Source organism: Neocloeon triangulifer, unplaced genomic scaffold, assembly GCF_031216515.1.
Source record: "Neocloeon triangulifer isolate White Clay Creek 2 clone unplaced genomic scaffold, ASM3121651v1 ptg000001l, whole genome shotgun sequence".
NCBI classification, from domain to species: domain Eukaryota; kingdom Metazoa; phylum Arthropoda; class Insecta; order Ephemeroptera; family Baetidae; genus Neocloeon; species Neocloeon triangulifer.
Genome location: NW_026775544.1, coordinates 5497374 through 5520826, shown reverse-complemented (window position 1 = coordinate 5520826; position 23453 = coordinate 5497374). Strand labels below are relative to the sequence as shown.

Here is a 23453-nt window from a genome sequence, read left to right as displayed (position 1 = left end):
TTTTATATAAAATGGAAATATTGTGATCATTATTCAAAATGAGATTTTTAAACCATCTTTTATTTTATTCACCAAAACCACTGATATTTTCTTTTTCTGTTACAAAAGAAGTGAAATATACTTCCCTATGTATTATTTACGTAATTCATCGATAATTTTTTGATGGAATCAAAGAAACCTATGTCCATAAAACCATAAAATAACTTATAGTGTTAACCCTGCAATGAAAAATGTAAATAATACTTCTTTCCATTTAATATAATTAAATAATAAAATTATTATTGTTATAAAATTTATATTGTTTTCCATATAGATATTTCATGATAAAAATGCAATAAAAAACGTCTGAAAAACTCATGTAACAAAACAAAAAAACGTTTAATTTTTATCTTTTCACTGAGAAGAATAATTAATAATGCACTTTCTACTGATGGTAATTAGAATAAAATAATATGAAGGAATGGCTAAAAAGTTGCTAAAACTTGGGAGCCTATAGAGATGGACTTCCAGGATTTGTAATTACTTTTGTTAATCATAGTTTTTTCATAAATATAAAAATATGTGCTTGTTTATTTAATTACTTAAAATTTGTTTCCAAAGAAGCGCAACATTTTAATTGAAAAAAACTACCTTATTGTATTTGTAAAATGTTCATTATTTTCGCCCTATTCATCAGAGATTCTACCTTCGACCATTTCCACACAATAGCAAAACCATCTCATCAGTCTGCTCTCGACAACTTATTGCATCACGGAGTGCATGGTTTTCCCTTGAAATCCTATCTCTTGCTTTATTGTTGCCTCGTCGTAATTGGGTTGGAAAGTCGGCTCGTTTGAAATATCAAACGCAGAGAGAAGTAGAGAGTATATTTTCTGGGCAAACAACTGCATCCTTCTCCGCGCTTTGGTTCGAAATACCCATCTAGTTTTGCATAATAACCGCTCTTGAGTGCATCGGCCTCGATTACCTCTCGCTAAAGAGAGATAGCGAACAATTGCAAGAGTTTCCATCTTGGATATTGCCCGTTGTCAAGCCAATTCAATTATCCGCTCGTCGAGAGAGCCGATTCGCTCTCCAATTGCGTTTGTTGACACAAAAAAGAGAGCCAACTTGTTCGCCCTCATTGGTCACTGATTGAAATTCAACGCAAACATCTATGGAGAGAGAGAAAAACCGCAATAGTATAAAAATGATTGACGTCGCTCACAATCAGTCAGAAGTTTTCGCCGACAAAGTGAGAGTTTATGCAACCGGCCCATCCGGTCGGTTGTACCGGTTGCATACGTTTGTGAAAAAATACAATGCAGGAATTTATGGTTTTTTTCGCCTGGAGATTTGCAAATTGTCATTTAATGTTGCTCTCTCAAGGATCTGTGAAAAGACCGGAGACGTGGAGGGTGAAACAGAAAAATAGAAGGAGCCGGAACTCGCATGCGATGATATGTTATTGTGAGTGTTTGCACTTTATTGACAAGGAAAGAGAGGAAATCAAAATGTATAGAAAGGCGGGCAAGCGAGCGAGCGGCGGGCAGATAAATCGAAAATCTTTGTATCACTGCAGGCTCTGTATTCGGATGATGCGGGAGGGCGATAAATAACAATCCAACCAACTGCCTGCGCGCCTGTATAAATAAATATAATGTATTGGTTGGCACACACTGAGAGTGAACGAGTGGTGGACGAAGAGGAATTCGCGTGGAAAACGATAAAATTCAACTTAATCCTTGGGCTGCGTAAAAAAAAACATGGACCAATTCTATTATTTTTGAACGAAATATAAACCAAAGAAAATTCCAACGTCCTCCATACTCATAAAAATATTGACCAAATTTTTTTTTGTATTTTTGTAAAACTAATAATAATACAACAATATAGATTTGTTTTCATTCACAAGGCATCTTAAAAAAATTCGTTGTAACGTGAACTGTTGCAACTTCAATTTGCGTGAATTTTTCTATAATTACTCCTTGTTTATATAATATTTATATTTTTTAAGAAAAGACATGACATTTTGTGCTGTTGAAAGAACAGAACAAGATCTTAAATTAAGTAATTTTTTTTAAAATTTTTTTATGCGGTTTTCAGTTAAAATAAAATAATTATCAAATTCAAAGGTCTGATCCCTTACAATTTCTTTTCAAATATTTCTATGCTTACAGAAAAGACAAATATGAAAAATTGACTAAATTTAAATATTTTACTGTCCAATTTTAAAATATTGAGCTTTGTGCGTGATTTAGCCTTTCCAGCTCTCTGCTTTGATTTTATTTTCAGAGCCATGCCATCACTCCATTGTTTACCGTCGTCGTTTCCATTATCGCACGCGCACCTGAGTGTTACAATTAATAACTCGACTGAATGGATTAATTAAAGTGGAGTGTAAATAAAAACGACGATCCACCGGTGATGGGATTAACTCTCGTGTAGCTTTTTGATTTGATAACAGCCAGGGCCGCACGATGAAAACGCAAATACGCGCGCTCCGTCCGCGACTCGATTCAATTTGCAACCTTTCTGATGGTGCGCAGAGTGCTCTAAAATCTGCCAACCGGCGGCTGTTTGCTTGCACGCTCGAAATTTATTTTTTGAGGTAGAAAAAAAATACCTCTGCTGTAAATAGTATGTTTAAAATCCACTCTGCTCCAACGCAAGGAAAAGTGACGGAATATAAACTTGCTCTTCTGCAGAGAGGAAAATTTGAAAATATTATAAAATTTCTTTTATTTAAAAAAATTTTAAAATTTAATAGTAATTTTAATTAAAAAAAAAAAAATGGAGTGATGCATTATTTTATAAGGTATCTTCAAATGAGATTAAAATTCGATGAAATAAAATATTAATTTAAAAAAAATGTCTGCAATATGATGAGTCAATTTGTCATAAACTAAGTTCAGAATTAGATAATTATGCATTACCTTAGAAGAGGACTTGAAACTTAATCTTCTTTACAGTTCTAAAAATGAGATACTAAACTCATCAAAATTTGATAAGAATCGTTAATGTTTTGAAAAAAAAAATGTTTTCTCTATAGGTTTTACTGATTCTAGAAAATTTAATTTACTTATCCAAATGATTGCAATGTTAGAAAATTTTTATTTTTTCTATAAAATTATTATTAAGATTGTATTTCTAAAAAAAAAAAATTATTTATAATTAAATGCAGAAAAGTAGCTAAAGATTCGCAACAAATTGGCTGGTTTCAAATTATTTTGAATTTTTTGAAGCATGCATTATTGTTGTCAACTTAAAAAATTTTTGTAAAATAAAAATAAAAAGAACTAGCATGGGTATTAATTTTTTTAGTGGCGCATCGCAGGGCAATAAATTATTGCGGCATTGTAGCATATCTGAGTTGTCAACGAATTCTTCATACCTTTGAAGTGCCAAAATTCTACATTATTTTTAACAATATACAACCTGAAATTCAAAATCCGTTGTGGCATGTTTATATCATATGCTCGTTGATATGGAAATACCGCCGACTCTGCAAAAAGGGACACCAGCCGCGCACGTCTCTCTCAATGGCATTTCAGGAGGGTTGCGGCGCTTGTTATTCCCTTCAGTGCGTTCACTTTCGCCGAAGCTAATGACCTTTCGAGGGCCGCTCTCGTCTCATAATCCAGGTCTCTCTCGTTTTGCTTTGTGAACGAAATTTGCCGGCTGCTTTTTCGATGATGGGCTTAACAAACAAGAAGGAAATTGCTGAGACGGCAAGAGAGCGAAACAGGTTTGCTCTGCCAGCAATAAAAGTAGACGACGGGTGTGTACTTAACGACCACACGGGCGCAGAAACAACACCTTAACAATTATTGCGCCGGCGTTTGCAAAGTGACCGCACACTGAGCTGCGGTCGTTTTCGCGTGGGGGGTCTCCGTTTCGCACACAAAGAGCTCCGTTCCCTAATTAATGGCATATTGAGGGAAATAAGACCGACCTGCCAAAACTCGCCATTTCTCTCGCCTGCACGACGATTCGTCCCTTGGCATGCAAATGCCACGCTCGAGCCAAGAAGCGAGCTGATTAATTAACGAGAGACCCAACAGCCGGCGCAATATTCAAGTTGGAACTGTTGCAAAATGAAAATGAGTTTTCTCTTCTCCGCACTGACAAACGGCGAAGCGTTTCGAGCAAATGGTCCGCAAGCTTGTATGAGGAATTTTGATGGTGGGCGATCGATTTTTTTTTCGTTCGTCTCACAACTAAAAATGTGATCTGTTCTTTACTATTCTTTTCTGCGAAGAAAGATATTATTTTGCCTCTTGTAAATGTAGCTTGTTCAGCAAATAGCCGAGAAATATTTACATTTCATGGCAATCTAAATCTCTATGTATTGTAATGGAAAATTTAAAGGAGCGAAATTAATATCTTTTTCTCCCAACAGCAATGGATTCTAGAAAATATGAGTGTAGCAAAATATATAAAACTTAAAAACAGAAATAATAAAATGCATTTTAAATCTACTTTTTTTGAATACGCTCAAATTTTTTCGCATTTTTACCTTTTCTGCTGCCCGAATAAGAATCAAATGGGTTATAATAATTACAGTCAGCACATTTAGAAATTATAACTTCATATAGATTAAAATTGGTATGGTTACATTTAAAAAAAATTTATATCATCAAATTTTTCAGACGTGAGACATCATTTTCTCTTTATGCAATTAAGTTTAAAGTTCAAATAATATTTGTTTATTAAATTCAATTTACTTCCCAAATTTCCATTAATTATTTTTTTATTAATTGCCTTCAAATATATGTGCCAAATTTCTTTAATCTTTGAATAAAGTCAAAATTAATTTCATATTATCAAAGGACATTTCTGCCTCTGATACCTGTTCAAACTAATTTGCACCAAGCGGATGCAAATATTCCAGCATTTAGGACTGTTCAATTAAGTCACTACGGAGAGCAAGCAAGCAACCAAAAGCGATTTACTCACCAAGCTGTCGCGCCGAGTTTGCTGAAGGCAGGAAAACAAAGAAGAGGGCGATTAGCAGCAGCAGCGGCGAACAGTCCATGATTGGCAGTTTCGCTTTCCACCGGGACATCTGAATCTGCAAACAAACACAAACCGTCGGTTAGATTTGCATACACTCGACGGCCATAATCGATCGATATCGTCAGGATATTAGCATGCGAAAGAGAAACAAAACTGGCCTTTTTCACTCCCCTAAATCGAATTAATTTTTGATCAAAGACAAGCTGCTTTGGATTAAAAATTCTGAGGCAGAGTAGATTCGGAAATTACAATCTTGTGTAGCGGGAGATTGGTTGGAAAAAAGCGGAGAGAGAGAGAAATCAACCGCCGCGCAGCAAAAGAAGAAGCGGGTTTATAGATTCCCTCTCTTTTCTCCGACTCTTTTCTTTTCTCCGCGAGTATAGTTGGAAATGAAAAAGCGCGCTGAGCGAAAGAGAGAGAAAGAGCTTTCCGATCAGCGAGAGAGAGCAAAATGAAATTGATTTTACAAGTCGGCTTGACGCTACTTTGCGTATTAAGGGATTCCGCTAGAGTCGTCGTCGATTGAAAAGAGCTTCATTTGCAAATAGCTGTGTGCAGTTTCCAATATCTCCCCTTTCATGCTATGGGCACCATCCTAGCGGGAATTTAATTACTAAACCGTTCACCCCGGCTCGATTTCATTTGGAATTTAATAATGGAAAACAAACACAAGTATTTGCAAATTTTCAAAGTAGTTTATCATTAAAAGTTTTAAAACCTTTGTAAAAAGGATAAATGCCTTTGTAAATTCAGAAGCATGCTACGTTTAAGCAGAGTTTTTAGTTGGCTAACCTTAAAAAGGGTTAACATTAAGGAACCACAAAGAGGTAATATTTGACTCACGAAAAAATTATATCTAAATTTAAAACTATGTTACTAAAACAAAACTGCTTTTATTTTAATTATTTTCTCAAAACTATATAATATACTTTTTTTAAATATCTGAATTCCTTTTCAATGGGGATTAGAAAAAAACTACCTTTGAAAAATTTGAAATTGATAGGGAAATAAAAATATTATTATGCGCCATTGAATTTTAAAATTAATTTATTTATTTTTATAATATTTTATTCAGTGACCAACTGTGTAAGTGTTTTAATGTATCCTTTAATAACTCTCAAATTTTTTTACTGCACCAAGTTTCTGCCTTTTCTTTATAATTCTGATTCACTGTAGCGTAAAGTAGTTGCGAGAACACGTATTTGATGGTGGTATTTGATTGATCTTCGAAGTGTCTCTCACTCGTTTTCAAAAGTGGCGTAATTCTCTTTTTTCGCGAACGGAATTCGACTGCTCGCTCTCTTTGAAAAGGCAACTTTGAACTTTTCGGCTCGAAGCCTCCAGCTCTTCCTCTCTTTTTGGCCTCTCTTTCTCTCTCTCTCTCTCTCTCTCTCTCTGTGATACTGATCCATAATTCATGCCTCGCCGCAGCTCTTCTCTTTTTCTCTATGTACCTTGTGAATTTATATGCGAGCGCGCCGCCAGCTCTCTTTCATTGTGTTGATATTTGAGACCGAAATGCGTATCATGTGAGTGAGCGAGGAAGAAAGTAAGGAGGGCCCTCTTTCGCTGCACCCCTTTGAAAAAAAAAATAATAAAACCTCATTTCCTGGCTGCGCCGGCCGCGAAGTTTCCGCCCTTGATTTACCTGACCCCTCTTTTCGCATTGGGCCTGTGATGGAATTTCTCGCTCATTTCCGCCGGCGCGAGAGCTCTTTTATCTGCTTTGTCGCCCACCTGGGTGCCGGCAGAAAAACCACCCCTCTGTGGTAAAAGGAATCAGAATCCTACCAAGTGTCTCTGTTTACTTTTTACTAATTGTAAGTAAAAAATGGCTCCATTCACACTTCTTTATTTATTAAAAATATATAAATAATTGTCAATGCAAGTACATTGCTGGAGCATCGACTATTTCAAAAACAAGAAAGGCATTCAATCCGTTAATAATTTTTTATTTTATTTTTTTATTGTAATTTCAAGTTAATATTATTTTACTTAGAAAAAAGTGGTACCATCCAGATATTAATATCAGCCTCAAATCTGATCATTATATTAATTTAATCCTGGCATGTTATACATTATAATTGCACTAACATATTTTTGTGAGATTAATTTTTTGAAATATTCGCAATATAAGTTTAAAAAAGGTTTGAAAAAAAACAGCTTAATAATCTGAAATGAAAAATTACGAAGCAATATTAATATATTAATAGTCCGACTGCATGGGGTAATGAAACGTGCCAACCATAAACGAATTTTTCTTCTCTTTTTTTATACATTGTAAATTTTGTAAGCAGAGTAGCTCCTGGCCGTTCGGCGCATCAAGGCAGAAATGATTGAATTTGCCCGTCGACGCGCTCACACCACTATCAAAAAAGCAATCAGCAGAGGAGGAAATTTAATCAAAAGCGTCGGCCGTTGTGCATATACGTGTGTATTAAAATTTGGCGAAAACTCCGCTGAACTGATGGACGGACGGACGGACGCTGCCTTTCAATAAGACTAATCACCGGGAAGGGTTGCTTTGATTTTTTTTAAGCTCACGGTCTGTTTATTCGCGCAGCTCATCAAAGTAATTACTCGACGGCAATCCTTTTAGCGCGATATCTTTTATTTGACTTTTTTATTTTCGAGCCGATAGGGACGCGAAAACTTTGAGAGTTCTTGTCCGGAGGGTGCTTAATTAATTAGATTCCGTTTCACGCGTTCCAAGTTAATGATGAAAATTGTCTGATTGTAATCAACAAGCTTCTGCAAATCCGGAATAAGCCTCTGGGCGCGTGAATGGAATGCTTGTAAATATACATAATTAATTCGCGGCAATCAACTTTTCCCAGAGGCAGCTTCAAATCTGTGTTTGTGAAGGTTATGATGCATATTCAAATACGATCTTGCGGCATTCGACTGCATTCCTAGAAAAATATAACATTGTTTTTAAACAATTTCAAAAAATAAAAAGTGAATAATTGAAACTAAAAATTATAATAAATCAGTTTTTTTAATGTTGTATTTCAACTTAGTTTAATAAGGAAACTATTCAGATTACATTAAAAAGATTTAATTCTCACCGATTGACGAGGAAGAGCTTCACATGCAAGAAGACCCTTGTTTATAAGTATTTCATTACGTATGTACGCGCGTTTAATTTGGCGAACACTCAATTTCCTGGCGCGATTCCAAAGCGAATTTTCTCCAGACTTGCCGCCGCGCATCCGCAACAAAGTGCTTATGTACTGGAAATTAATTAAAATTCATTTCGCCGAGCCCGAATGCGTGTGCGGAGGAGCTCTAATGGAGTCGATGCTCTCGGGCGTTTTATTAGCCCGCCCGCCATATCATAATGTACCATGTTATTTTGCAATAGGCGATGATGAACCAGCGGCGGAGGAGTCGCTCACTCGCCCGCCCGCCGCCGGCTCGTCTTCCTCCCAATATTGCCGCCGACGCTCGCAACCAAGTTTTTTAATAAAGGCAGCACACGATTCGCTCCTTGTAAACACGCTGCATATTTCGCCCGTTTGATCTATGCTTGATGTGATGGGTGTGAGCGCCACGCACAATGAGCGCGACGGATTTACACTCTCGCGGAGAGTACTGAGTTTTTTCTTACCCTTTGAAACGGGAAAACCTCACGGGGCGAAAATATCACCCCTGTCGGCCGCCATAGCTCCCAGGCCCTGGTCCGGTAATTTCAGTTTTTACGATTTGATCGTCGATTTTCGCTACTTCCGCCGAATTTTCACCGCACAAAATCATTCCGCAGCACTGAAGATACTCGTAAAATTCACTTTCAACAGTTTTTCAAAAGTTAAATGGAAAAAAATTGCGTTAAAATGACACTGGGACATACCAAACACGTGTCTTTTTTCCACGATTTGGCGTGTTTATCACGGGTCACGGATTGGGTAAGCAATGAAAGCTATTGGTTGACCAATCACGTGACTTTTACCAATCATCTGTTAATTTAATTTCTGGCGGTAAAGTCATGTGGTGACCCCAGGTGAGGCGGGAAGGGTGTTTTTTTCAGAAAAAGTTATAAATTGCAAATATTTTCAATGGATATCAATAAAATCATTAAAAAAAACCCTGCTCATAGTCATAAAAGTGATTTTTTTAGAGGTTTTTACTGTGTTTGAGTCGTCAAGAACGTTCAAAAATCCAATTACAGAAGGCTTATTTGTATTTAATTTGACGTGACTTTACAGGCTGATCAAAGAGTTAAGAAATCGCGAAACACCGCCATACCTGCGATTACTTTGTTGATAATCAAGGCTTGAGTGGAACCTAAACATTGGTGAAATATTTTTCATCTATTTCGTCAAATTTTAATTCTAACAAAAATAGTAATTTCAATTAAAATATAATCCAAGTTCTTTACAAGCGTGTTTATGCCACAAATTTCGCAAGCTTGAGAAGATAGTTTATATGTAAACAGATTGCCTGATGTAATTTTATCTGTGATGCGAATCTTGCAGCCGTGAGGCGTGAGCCGATACTCAGCAATTTTGGCGTGTGTGCGACGGTGTCTCTCACTCTCTCATGATCCAAATTCAATTTTCCGCGTGTTTGCCAGGCAGCTTGTTTGCTACTTTGTTGACAATAATCAAGCCCGTGTGCTGTCTTGTTAATATTAAGGTGGTTGGGTTGGTTGGGAACACTCTAGAGGCAGCTTAAATTTCACAATGCCTCGCCAGCCAATTTAATTCGGATTAAGAGCTCTCGGCACAATTTATGCACACTGCAAAATGTGCAGCTGCACACACACACTGGCAAGCAAAAACGGTCTCGGATTTGTCGCCAAACAGGAAAAGCTGCCGACGCTGCAGAAACACTCTCTGAAGAGATTTGCCATCTGGAGCGAGAAGAGCTCGGAGCCACCGAGAGAAATCAGATTGCGATTCCGCCTTTAGCTGACGAATGGAAACTTTCAATCGCCAATCGGCGGATCTATTTTTTCCAAATAGAAAAGCTTCTTTAGTAGAAATTCTTCTACTTGCATTCAGGAAACTGACGCTCTTAGATTATGTATTGAAAAATGCCGGTTGCTATCTTTTGAGGTATACATTTAACTGGATTTATGAATGTTTTTAAAAATACTTTTTAACAGATTTTAAATTCACCAAAATATTATTTGATTATCTGCAACTGCAATTAGGGGAATTTTTAGAAAATAATTTCAAAGAACTTTCAAAGAAAAGTTATTTCGCACAATTGTATATTTTGGCTGATCTTGATTGATTGCAAAATGTGTTTATTACCACCAGACCTAATTTCCCAACTAATTTATGATCATAGTTGATCATGATAATATAGCTCTATAAAATTTGTTAATTTTTGTTTTGCAAGAAACGGGATCTGTTTTAATTTAATCCGAGTATGGTATTTTATTTCATTTTATAGCATCTTCCAAGACCAAAAGCGAAATTTGCCTAATGTTCTTAATTTTATTTTATAACCATCACTGCCTAATGAGCTTTTTAATTTGAGTGACCCAACCCTTATTAATTACATCTTCTATTAATTAAAATTAAATTAGTGCACGTTTTGTGGTATTGAAGCCGTGACAGTTAAATTAAGCACAAATTTTCCCAAATCAATTCGTTTTCATACATTCTAATTAATTTATGCGAGAAACAAAAGCAGTTTCTGAGTGACGTGCAATTTCACGTTTAGTCCGTAACACTCGGGCATGTATATAGCACAAAGGTTTTTCCCTTTGTCACAAAACGGGTACGACTTTGCGACACGCGCGCGCGACGTCAGGCGCCGCCGTCTCTTTCTCTTTCGCTTCGAGCAGCAGATGAGAGCGCTCAAAATTAGTAATTGCGACACAGTGCCGCTCTTTGTCTTGCACTCGAGGCGAAGCTGGTGCGCCTTATTAATTTGCTCCGCCGACTGCCGCGCGCGAGAGAAACGCGAACCGATTTAATCACGGCCCGAATTCAATTTTCGCAAGGTGACGTTCGTTCGTTCACCAACAGATTGGAAATAAATATTAATCTGGCAGGTTTGCACTTTGATTAGAGAGTTTTGACACTTAGACTGATGATTTAATGAATTCCACTAGTTTCATTCAACATTTTATAATAGTCCGTCAATTCAGTTAAATTTAATAAGAATTCCATTCCTTTATCATCTCGCAACAAGTCATTTTCTCGTTCTCAGCCTTCAGTCTTTTTTAAAGTTTTGTAATTGTTGCTGTGACTGCTTTTGTATTTTTTAAATTATCTGGGAGAAAATCTAACCTACAAGAAAGAAAGTTTATTTACAAATCAAATATTTTTCATTAAAAATTTCAATGTATCCCTTTACTATAAAAAAAAATATTTTTCTTTCAATTTAATAATATCAAAAATGAATTTCTGAACCCAGGTTGTTTGCATGGTTCTGAGATAATGTAAATTGCTAAGTAATATATTTTCTTATTAAGTAACTTTAAAATAAATATTTTTCTAAATTGATTTATCAAAAAATCTGTAAATTAAAATTAAATACACAAATTTTTAGACTTATTATGTATAATTCATACAGGGGACGATGCTATATTATTCTAAAGCATGAACAAAAGCTACATTTTTGTTTTGTAATATGCAGTAATTGTTTGCATTGTCTGTCGATTGACACCATAATGCTGATGACTTCCCCGTGTGATTAAACTTTTATTCCGCACAAAAATAACCCCACAAAATGGTCCATGGCAACGATATTTTGCTTTTGAAATTATCCACCCCTTTTCCAATGGCCATTGCACGAAACGCAGCGACGACCATTATTTAAACTCGTTGCCGAATAGCCACGGGAATTCGGTGCGGACAAGTGTCGAGAGCGTGCAGTGCAGCCGAGAAATGAAACAATAAATCACTCTGGCGCGCACCCAGTCGGCTTTGGCGTTCGCACCCCGCGGCGAATCTCGTGTGTGTATTTACTTTTAATTTGAATAAATTTTCAATATAACGATGTGGTAACAGCAGTTGTCGACTTGTCGGCCCATTTTGCCAGCGAGCGTAATTTTTAATTTTCGCGTGCACAAAAGTAAGTTTAATCCGGGGCGCGGCAGCTTAACAAGGGCCGTGGGGCGCGAAACGCGATTCCACAGAGAATGGAAGAAGGGATTTGGCCTGACCAGTTATTAGAGCGGAGAGAGAGAACCTTCTGCCTTATTCCTCTAGCTCTGCCGCCGCCGGCCCGAGAGAGGAAATCAGCCGCACTGCTGAATACCACGCCGAGTTGCGCCAATTTGCCCCTGCCAATAAGTAAAAGGCTTATCTCCTTTTTTGTTTTCCAGTGAGAGAGCCTGGTCTGGCCGACCCAACTTTGCGGCTTGGCAAAATAAAGATGGAAAAGTTCTCTTCGTCACCACATTGCCCTTCGATTGTTGCAAAGCTGATGAAAACTTTAGTGCTAAAACTGACTGAGGATGATGGAAGGAAAGTCGCATGAAAAAGTTTAAAGAGCTATTTTTATGACATTCTCGCAAATCTATATCCAGGCTGATTGACTTTGAGAGAAATAAAGTGGATTTATTCCATGTTTAAGACCGTGGTTTGGAAAGAAAATAAAATTGATAAGAACAAGAACCAAATCAATCCAATTTGTTCCCTTTTTGCAGTAAAATGATTAGCTAATTGGAGTCTGGAATCTATTAAAGAAATGTTATGTTTATTTACATTTTACATTTAAAAAAAATTAATTCAACTTGACCAACTAAAAGGGGGACTCCGAGAACTAATTGTATGTGAAAAGTAAGTCATTTTTATCGTCTCTTTAATTGAATAATTTTCCATCGTTTTTAAAGCTGACATTTTTATATAGCATTTCTATAATTAAACATGTAAGGAAATTTGCAGTTAAATAAGACTCTTGTTTATTAAAAAAAAATGCAAATATTTTGTACATTTTTCCTCTAGTGGTTTCAAATTTTAATTAAAATACTATTTTTATACACTTTTCCAAACGTAAGAGCAGACAATGAAAATCAGTTCAATTCATCCTCTGTCCGATTTCTATTTGATATTGGAGCCGAGAGCCCTCTCCGAGATTGATTGAAACATTTTAATGATGGCGATAGAGCGAGGAATGGTACCAATTGGCAGCCGGCCGCTGCATCTGAGTTGGAAAGATAAAACCGCCCCTGGTCATATTCATTCATTTATCTGAGAGGACCGAATTGAAAATTATTGATTGCGCACAGAGAGAGTATGTATGTATGTGTGGGAGTAGCAGTGCACACACGCACGCCGAGACCACAATTTCGGTGCCAGATGGGTCTTGCAAAGTTTTTTACATCCCCCCGAGGGCATCGCTCGCTCTAATCCACCCCCCGAATGTAAATACGCCGCCCCTGGATTTTATTTAAAAGGAGAGCGACCGACGCCGCCGGTCGGAAAAAGGATTATTTGCTCATAAATTGCGCATAAGACGTAATAAAAGTGACAATGTAAAGAGAGTCGCTGATTAAAAACGCCGCCCTGGAGAAGAGATGATGCTTTTATCACATGCTGAGGAGAGAAGTTGAAAAAGAATGGGCGAAGGAGCTTTTCCGCGTCGACCCGACCAGAGAAATATGGCGATGAAAAATGTGCGAGTGAAAATTTAATAACTGCTGCTGCGTTCAGAACCTTTGTTTTGATCTGCTTTTTTCCTCTCATGAGAAAGCAATAATATGCAATATTGAAAAATGAGAGTTGAAAAGGCAAAATGATTTAGATATTATACAAGATTCTCGTTATTAAAGAAACAAAAAGCGAGCTTTTAACATGGAGAAGCTAAATTGAATTTCTTCTAAATGTAAGTTCATTTTTATTTTTTTAATTTAATACTAGGCACTTTTCTAAATGGAGAGGCTAAAATTGACATAATTAATTTTATTGAAGTTAAAAATAATAATTTCAATTGCTTCATATTTCGAGCAAGAATTTGAAAAAAGTTTGAACATAAATTACAGAACATTTCAGATCATTAATTAAAGTGGTAAATAATTATAGAAATCGATTCTATGAACCATATTTAAAACTCTCATTAAAAAATAATTACCTTAATGAAGGGAAAGGAATGTCAATTATTACGTTATTTTAGTTCCCCTTCAGTCCACTTTTTGCACTAGTTGTGAACGAATAGCAATGAGAGCATGAAAAATAGCACATTTTGTTTTTATTAAACAGGCTGCGGATGGGTCAGACATCTCTTTTGACCCCTTGAAAATTTTTCATTTGTTTGCATCTATATTTAAAATGCAACAAAATTTTATTAATGTGGTAATTTTGTTCGCATTATTGTTTGTTGTATTTTATATAAATTTTTAAAGATTTCTGCAGGGAGTTCCATAATTCGGGCTTAAGTTGTAAAGTATCATTTGTAGTAGACGTGTCAATCAATCACTCAAAGACAACCGCGCTTATTCCCCCAGACCGAAAAGTGAATGATTTGCTTTTAATTGCAGCTTCTCTTTCTGGCTCTCTGCGGAAAATCGCATATTATGTGAGTCACAAGCGGCTGCAATTTCATTTATCACACGGGGGCAGAAAGGCTATTTGCCACATGCGTCCTCCCCCCACCCCCGACCAGCATCATTTCAAGGGTGGTCACCCCCGTTGTATTGTTCTCTCTCGCATCATTGCGCTCTTCATGCAAAATTCACGAAATTCAACACGAAAAACAAAACACAAAGCGCCACATTTTCATTAATTTTAATTGCTAATTACCACGCAAAATTGTTTTTCATTTGAAAATTCGTTTATGTGTTTTCGAGTTTTGGGTGGAAAAAAATGTTGAAGGGTCGGCAAAAATCTGCCGCGTGACGCATGCAATTTTCGTTGCTGCCGAGAGGAATGTATAAAATTCGTGTAGGAATTTCAAAGGCACTACTTTCTTCTCTCTCTAATAAATTTCGCATTCGCTGTCTCTGCTCTGTGCGAGTATAAAAAGAGCCGCGCAAGTTTAATTTGTTTGCAAATTAGAGAGCGCCAAGTTGCGCAGCCGAGAGGAGACGGACGCACCAAGGATGATGACGACGAAAATTAATTTAAATATTTTAATAGAAAGCGGCCAGCGAGATAGAGCGGCCCGACGTCGCAGGCAAGACGAGAGCGAGCCACACCCTTGAGCACAGCTCGGTGCCCACCGCAATTTCCGCCACTAATCCGCACACACGTGTCTGAATAGAAAGTAATTATTCACGTCTTTTGCGTCCCCGCAGTCCTGACTGACAATGAGATGAGGTTTGTTGCTCTTGGGAAACAAACAGAAAACAGAGACTCTCGCGCTTTATTAATGGTTTCGGAGATGTCTTTTTACTTACAACTGAGAATGAGGAAAAATTGATTAAGAGAACAATTTGATTATCTAAAAAGTGAAATGTTGTATCATCATTTTAATTGATTAAGAATTCAAACTAAGCTTCTTTTTGATAGAAAAAAAATTCAACATTTTATAACTAATATATTAAACATGATTTTGTTTCCGTATTTTACGCTTTGTCTTAAATTGATAAATAGCATAGTTCATTATTTAATCTTTATATATTTATTAATTTTTTTCCTTTTTAAATTGTTTTTGGCTAATTGGAAGTAATTACGATACTGGTAACAAACCAAAAAACATTTATCATTTTTTTTATTTTGTACTTAAAATTTTTCTTATGTCATCTGAATTTACGCGAGTTGAAAATTTAATAATTCCAAGCCGAAAATGTTTTTTATTCTTCTCAATATTGACTCATTATATTTGTAGTAAATTCAATCAAAATAAAATCTTACATTTTGTATTGGCGGCTGAAAAAAACGTCTACCTCTTCGCAGATGTCAAAGGACGTATGGCGATAGATAAAAATAGGCTCCCCTGGCACCACTGGCTCCAATCGCCAATTCATTCCGCCTTAACTTCCCTCCAAAGCCGCTCACTCCGTAGGTGCATCGCCCACGAAAAAAGCGCAGTTTACTTTCTCCCAATGCTGATGTCGTTGGCCTCAATAGAAATGACTTCTTCTTCTACTTTTCTTTTGAAAAAAGCGTCGCCCGAATAGGCCACATCATTTCCCAACTTCTTCTGCCGCCTTCAATGGAGCCACTCGCGTGGAAAGAGAAAAAGAGAAGTAAAAAGTGCGAGGGTGGTGGGAATAGATAAAGAAGAGAGGAAACCACCTTGATTAAACCGCTCCAGAAGTGGAGAAGGAAAAAATGCTCAAAATAATTTGAAGGTGGTTGAGATGAAATCTCCAACATTTTTTTTTCGCTCTGAGGATGAAGATTTTTTCATAAACTCTTTGAAGTTTAATTAGTTTCAGAACGGCACGCTTCTCTCGCAGGCGACTCGCCACATGACTAATGCCCGATTTTGTCCACTTTAAACGCATACACAACACCGCGTGTCCCGCGGCCGCAAACGTGATGAGAGAAACGCAAATTTGCTCAACACGAAAGCGGCAGCGGCACCTGCGGGCAGCGGCGCTCCCATTTCGCTTTTACAATTTGAATAAAAGGTCGATCCCATTGTCGTCCGTAAACAAGCGTGGGCAAAATGATTCCATTCATTGGAGGGTGTACTTTTTTCCTGGCAGTTTGCGAGGAGAGGGAAAAGTTCTCTCTGAATGCGACTTAATTGGTCATTCTCTTTTAGGTTAGCAGAATAAATTGGGCAGCCCTTTTTAGATGAAAACCTCCATTCTATTTTCACAAATCGTTTTTATTTGATTAAGCTGAGCTGGAATTGGAAAATTCTGACCGAACTCGATTCTTTTCTTAGTTTTTATTTTATGGTATAATTAAATTTGGATAATAATATTGTATTTAACTTGCAATTTTGCAATAAAAATTTACTTTTACAGTTAATTTTCATTAAAAGATGATGAAATAAAGTGATATTGAATTTTCATTTGAGATTTACCTGAACATTGAAAAGCAGCAAAAATATTTATTCAACTTTGAATTGCTTACAAACAATTGCATAAATTGAATACATCTTTAAAAAAAACATCTACATCGATTTGATTCTTATTTAAAGAAATAAAAATAAATAAATTAACATAAATTTCAATAAAAATATTTAAAATTAAAATATAAATAATTATGAATAAACTGTAAACAAATTAATAACAGTAAATTTAATGTAAGTGTAATCAATTTTATTTACTAGTGTTTTATTACTGACAATATACTATTTCAAATTCTTCCTGATATAAATTCTTAATTCTAAAAACCGTTTCATTCTCGCGTAACTAAAACTACTAAAAGTAATGCTTTTTCTGTCCGTAATCGTTAATAGAAGCCATTGACAGAGGTTATAGTAGCATGGTTAATATTATGTCAGTATTATACTTATGAGCGAAGCCGTACATTCACCTGCTGACTCGGTGACTCCGACTATGTAGTCATTAGCCTAGCGAAATATTTCCGGTGCGCTGAGCATGAGATGAAATTCCACCAGAGGGACTTTTAAAGTGCATTCACGGTTCTGCCCTGGTGTTTGCTCTGCAGTTATGATTTTCTGCACGGTGATTCCTGCACCCGACTGGAATTAAAAATGCAGTACACAACACTCAAGTGTTTTTAGCCTCTGGTTTGTTTTTCCATCAGAGTATAAAAAATAATATTCCATTTTTACTCATAAACGAGAGAGGTATAGAAATAACATTATTTTCTTCATTCTTATTTTTTTTTCGCAAAGTAAATTTTTATTTTTTATGAATAATATCCATTTCTTTAGCACTTGAAATTTTCGAAAATTTTCGATTCACTTCAACGACTTACGCAATTTCTACTCCCTTTATACTCTTTGTTCATCTCAACTGAATTCATAGCCAACATAATAAATTCAATTCCACGTCCATGAGTGTAAATCACGTTTGGATGTTGTTATTCATGAGAGGTCCCATTCGCGTGTAATAAGACCAAGAAGGTAAGGCACCCCCTACCAAAGAGTGCAGCAATAATTCGCGCCGATCAAACCGACCGTGCCCTTAATAAATCAACCCAGGCGCCCCCTTTCTATTGCAAAAGTACACGCGTTCAATGCATGGAAGTTGCATGGAGGGGGCACCCCGTTCCTATTCACACACATAGGCAACCGGCTTCTCTTCAATTTTATTATTTATTGGCGAGTGTTTGCAGCACGTACATGGTCGCGGTACGCGCGTTTGTCGCGAGATGGGACTCAACAAATGCACGTATATACAAATTCGGGCGTGCATGCTTTATCGGCAGATAAGGAGAAGATGCGTGCGAATGCTGCGGGGGATGCTCGAGGGCGAGACGCGAGAAAGGAAGGGAAAAAAATGAATAGAGCGAAACGAAATTTCTTATTATGAAAACATGTAAACTTTGCTAAAGGTGACGAGCAGGCAGATGGATCGATTAGAAAATTTTTTAACATAACTTTGGCATTAAATGCCAAAAGTATAAGTTTGGAAGCATAATCCAGAATATGAGATACACATTTTTTAAGGTGGAGCCAATGAATAATAACCCAAACGTAAGTATGGTTTAAGAAATATAAACGCATTTTACATTTTTTTTATTTTAGAAATGATAACCAATTGGAGGAATTTCTTTACTACAGTAATACATATAAGTTTTAAAATTTGAAATTAATTCAATTGGAGATATGATATTCTTTATTAATTTTGCTAAATTTCTACTAAAAATTATTTCAAATAATTATAACCAACTCTGTTGTTAATATACCTTTTTAGCTTATCTCTCTAGGGTTTTAATTTCGCATGTATATGAAAAATTATTAATTTACTTTTTTCAATATTGCATTTAAAGAAATACTTCATTCAACCTTTACGTCAATTAAGTTTGATGCTTTTTTGCTATTTCAATTTTTTTCTAATATTCTCCTTTAGGTATGTTTGATTTTGTTTCCGCACTCCTCGATTCACATGCAAAAACCGGCGGTGAGTTGCAGGTACAGATGTGAAAAAATCAATATGCGCTGCGGTGGCTGCTCTGGGCGGATTAATCAGGACCCATTTTTCACCTCTCTATTTCGGTTCTCGTTGTGTATCTGGTGTTGTGCACGAGAGCTCTTTCTTTCTCTCTCGGCTGCGGCCAGGATAAATAAATAACGAAAAACAAGGGATCATAAGGATCAACTGGGATCGTGGCGGGACTAAAACAGAAGAGAGAGAGGGAACGAAGAAAAAGCACGCCCGGCGCTAACAAAATAAAAACACACGGCGAAAGAAGTAATGTGTAACAGGAGTGATCCCAACAAATTGAGTTCCAATGAGTGAGAAAATAAATCGGCCGGCTAAAAGAGGAATTAAAAAGACGGACGGACGGGCAGAAAAAAAAGATAAAATGAAATGCAATAAAAGAGAGAGAGAGAGAAAGCGAGGACAGGCCGGAATGTCGGACATTGAGATGTCAGGTCGGGAAACGCCAGCGAGAGAGATAAAAACACAAAACTGCTGGCTCCGTTATTTATGGGGCAGTGCGTGTAAAAATTTAACGTTTCCCCTTTCGTGAGATAAATTTTGCTATTTTTGTGATTGGAAGAGCATTAATTTTGCCTGATAAAGCCGCCGTTTGATGGCTTGTTGGTTCGATGATAAAAACGCGCCCAATAAAATTACAATTTTACGACTAACTTTTTCTGCTTTATTGCTGCATCCATCGCAGAGAGCCTGTGGCAAATGCTTGTGCCGTCGTTGAATATAATCGCGGAAAATTGCCTGTTAGCAGGGTCGTATTTGCGAACGGCGCAGTAATCGCATGGAAAACTATATTCGTGTAAACAAAAGTTGCGGCCGCACCCGCGAATTCGACGCAAAATGGCTTTCATGCCCCAGAGACGCCGCTGTGGCTTTTGTGTGTTTTCGCAAAATATTTTTATTGTATTACACGTACGGCATTACACACGACAATTTCGTGATGTGTTTGCGCTTTGTTTACAACCACTATATACGTTTGGTAAACGCAGACGAAACGATTGCGCAACCACCAAATGGGTTTGAGAGTTTTGCTTTTCTAGCCAATGCTGACAAATGGCAAATGAACAGCTTTTTTCACTTTGCCATATTTATTAACATTATCACAACCTAGTGTTTCCTTGAGTGTACTTTGTTCTTTGGTATTTCAGTTACCTTATAAATTAAAATAATATCCATCTGAACCCACACAAAAAATGGAATAATTGATTCCCACATAGTATGTATAAAATGCTCATCAATATGAATTTTTACTTTTTATAAGACAAGTAAAATAAAAAACCAAAAAAATCTGTAAATGAAAAAAGTATCATAATTTGTAATTAAATTTAATATAATTAAATTACAAAAATGTTTTAATAATATGTAATACTATTTCAATATCGTCAACTTCATTTTTTTTTTGCAATTTGGTACATTTATTTAAAATTATCAAAAAATAAATAATTTTTGATATTCCGAATTCTTATAAAAATGAAAGAAATTTCAATTATGGAAATTATTCAATTTTCTGAAAGTTATCTTCCCTTAAAAACTTGATTCCTTACTTCAAACAGAGATGAAATCAATATAATTCAGTATCCTGATGATTTCTAATTCAATGTTTCATTTCAGTCTAATATTAGCTCAAATCAATTAAAATCTATTAAGCACTTAAATGTGTCCTGGACTAAAAAAATCAAAGCTAATTTTTTTTGTCCCTTAAATATCAGATGGAATTTCCATAAATTTTATTGAAACAAAATCTGATAAGGCAAATTTTTGATTAAGAAGAACAGGTGTGGCCTCAGTTTAATTTTGTTTTCTGGGCAAACAAAAAAGGAAGCGTCGTTTAAGATGTTGGAGAGAGTGGAAAAGAGAACTCGTCGGTTGGTGTCATGATTGCCGAGCGGCCTAATAAGATTTCTGCACGTTAAACAACACCTGGTGCAAACTGTACGTGCATGCTGCGGGGGTTACGGGCCTCGTAAATAAGGGCGGTGGCGCTCAGACCCAGATATTAATTTTTCAACTCGACTTAATGAAAGAGAGGAACGGCAACTTTTGTAATTACCATTTTCCGTCGGGGCGATATGAATGCGGCGGCGTTCACTTTCGAGCTAAAGGGTTTTCGGTAGAGAGGTACAACGACGAGGGTGCAAACGCACCAGAGAGCGGAGTCTATAATTCAAAATTACGGCCAATTAGTTCGAGGGACTTGCTTTCGAGCGAGAGGAGAAAGAGCAAGTTGCTCCCAGAACGAAACTGCTCTCGCCAAAACTAATTCTCCAGCTGTGAGATTCGCCACCAATGCAAATTATTACACACTGTCCCTATACTAAAGGCTTAAACTTGAGCAGGACTTTTTTAATAACTTCACCCCCAATGTGAAAATTCATTAGACCCAAATAAGCTGATAAACTACAGAGACTGTAATTCTGATTAGGTATGTTTTTAAAGATGAAACCATTTAAAAAAATTCTAGGATTTTTTTTTTTAATCAATCATGCAAAGCGGCTTTCAGCTGTCCAGTGATTTACCTGATGAGCTAACAAACATGTTCTTTTAAGAAAACATCAAAAAGAAATTTAAAAAAAAAAGTAAAAATATGTGCAATCGTATTGATGAACATTAATGTAGGTGCAGAAATATTTGAATAATTGATTTGAATTTTTTGTAAAATGTGTGTATTGTATTTTATTTTTCAAGTAAATAAACCAAACCAAATTTTCCAAAAGAAAAAAGCGCCCTTTCCTATGAAATAAGAAAATAAGTAGTGTTATATTTAGATAGTAGAGCACGTAGACCCAATTATATGGATCAATTCCAAAAAGATCCTTTGACACAAAGTTGAAAAAAAGTAAACACCACTTTCCTCAACAGAGACAAACGTTTTGCTTCGCAAAAAATCTCTCTAATGAGCAAACAGTTTAAACATTTTGCTGCGAGTTGATTTCAAAAATTCTCTCCTCTCTCCACGCTCGACAGCAGTCATTACTGTGCTCAATTTACTCACAAAGGAAAATTTCACTGCAAGTTCTCTCGTTTGAGGAAAAATAATTAAACGCGCTCCACACTCTCGGTCGCTTCCGTCGGCAGACGCGCGCGACACTGCTATATTTTTTCTTTGCAACTCCAACTCGGCGGAAAATCATCACAAGTGAGAGAGAGATGAAAAGTTGGTCGTAATTGCAGGTGCAGGCGTGGAAACTTCAAACGACCAATAATTATGATAATTGCTTTTGCTGAAATTGCGGCGGCGCACGTGTTTTCTTCACTCGGCTGGCACGCAATTTCACACAAAAGAGCAGAGGCCGTGTCACGTGTGTGCGAGTGTATTTTGCCAGAATTATACGGAAGGTCTGCATTGCGCACACCGAGAGAGAGTCATGTAAATATGTGCCCCAAGATAAACATCTCGCCGGCAATGCCGCTCCGGCCGATGGAATTTTCTGTTATTTTTTTGCCTCTGCCAAAAGAGTTTCCGCAGAATTGAGATCAAATTTAGTTTGCTCTGTTTGTCTGTTTGTTCACGTTCAGTCGCCTTGGCAAATAAATTTGACGGCACGAGATTCGGCGTCTATAAACGCTGCTGCCATAACCTCTTGAGAGGCTGAGAAACTTGTAATTAAATCAAAATTAACTTTTGTCAGATCAACAGGTTGAAATCGTCGGATTCTGGACCAGAAATAAAGTGGTTTTAATAATTATAAATTCTTCCTCAGAGATTTCTTACAAATATGAAAGAACTTTGTTTCCCATAAGTGAGAAGATTGATTTATATTAATCGCTTAATTATTCAGGGTGCAATGTCCATCACAAATTTTTATAAATCAGAATGAATGGCTTTTTATCATGAATCAATATAAAAAGTACGAACATACAAAAAAATGCCGAAAATACAGGAGTCGGAAATTTATATACAATGCAGGAAATACATTAGAATTGATGAAAACTTTCATTTTAATAATTTTTGCTATTTATTATAACACCCATTTAACAATTCACTGTTTTTTTCTCAACTTTTTATCTTCTTGCCCGGCGGCTTACAAGAGGGCAAAAAAAGTATGAAAGGCGATGGCAGAAATTACTAGCTCGTGTCCGCCGGGAGGCAATTTTTCGCCAATCGATCAACAGTGCCCTTTCTTGTGCGTTTCATTCTCTTCTAGTTGATGCACAAACGATGATTTCGGCGGTGTTTCACCATCATCTAACATGGTGACTGTCGTCCCTGTGCTTTTATTGCCGTTTTAGCGCCACGCTGAATTTTTATTGTCGCAATCAAAACGTACATCGTGCGCCGCTTTCGCACACTTATTGTTTTACTGCCGGGGTTGCAGGGAGAGGGGAAGCGAAAGAGCATCAGCTTTTATGCGAGGCCTTCATTAGCAGCTCAATATGGAGAGCGAAATATAAGCTTTCTTTGGCATAATGAAGGCTTGCGGAAATTTCGCGAGTTGTTTCCTTATCAAAACAGATTAGGCGCGGTAGGCCAGAGGAAATTGCTTCTTGTCTAACAATAAATTTGAATGTGAATAGCTCCGCGAAA

General features: G+C 36.6%; 1 protein-coding gene across 6 annotated transcripts in view; it reads right to left on the bottom strand.

The window, feature by feature from the left end:
- LOC132201685 (uncharacterized) overlaps nt 1–23453 on the bottom strand; it is a 167582-nt gene that overhangs the window by 80724 nt on the left and 63405 nt on the right. For 5 of the 6 annotated variants that reach the window (XM_059628090.1, XM_059628057.1, XM_059628048.1 and 2 more), the window contains one exon: nt 4939–5053. In XM_059628090.1, the coding sequence (XP_059484073.1) occupies nt 4939–5047 (109 nt within the window). In that variant the 5' untranslated portion in view covers nt 5048–5053. Of the gene's footprint in view, nt 1–4938; nt 5054–8608; nt 8894–23453 lie in introns of those variants that run through there. The other variant, XM_059628082.1, reaches the window with a different exon arrangement.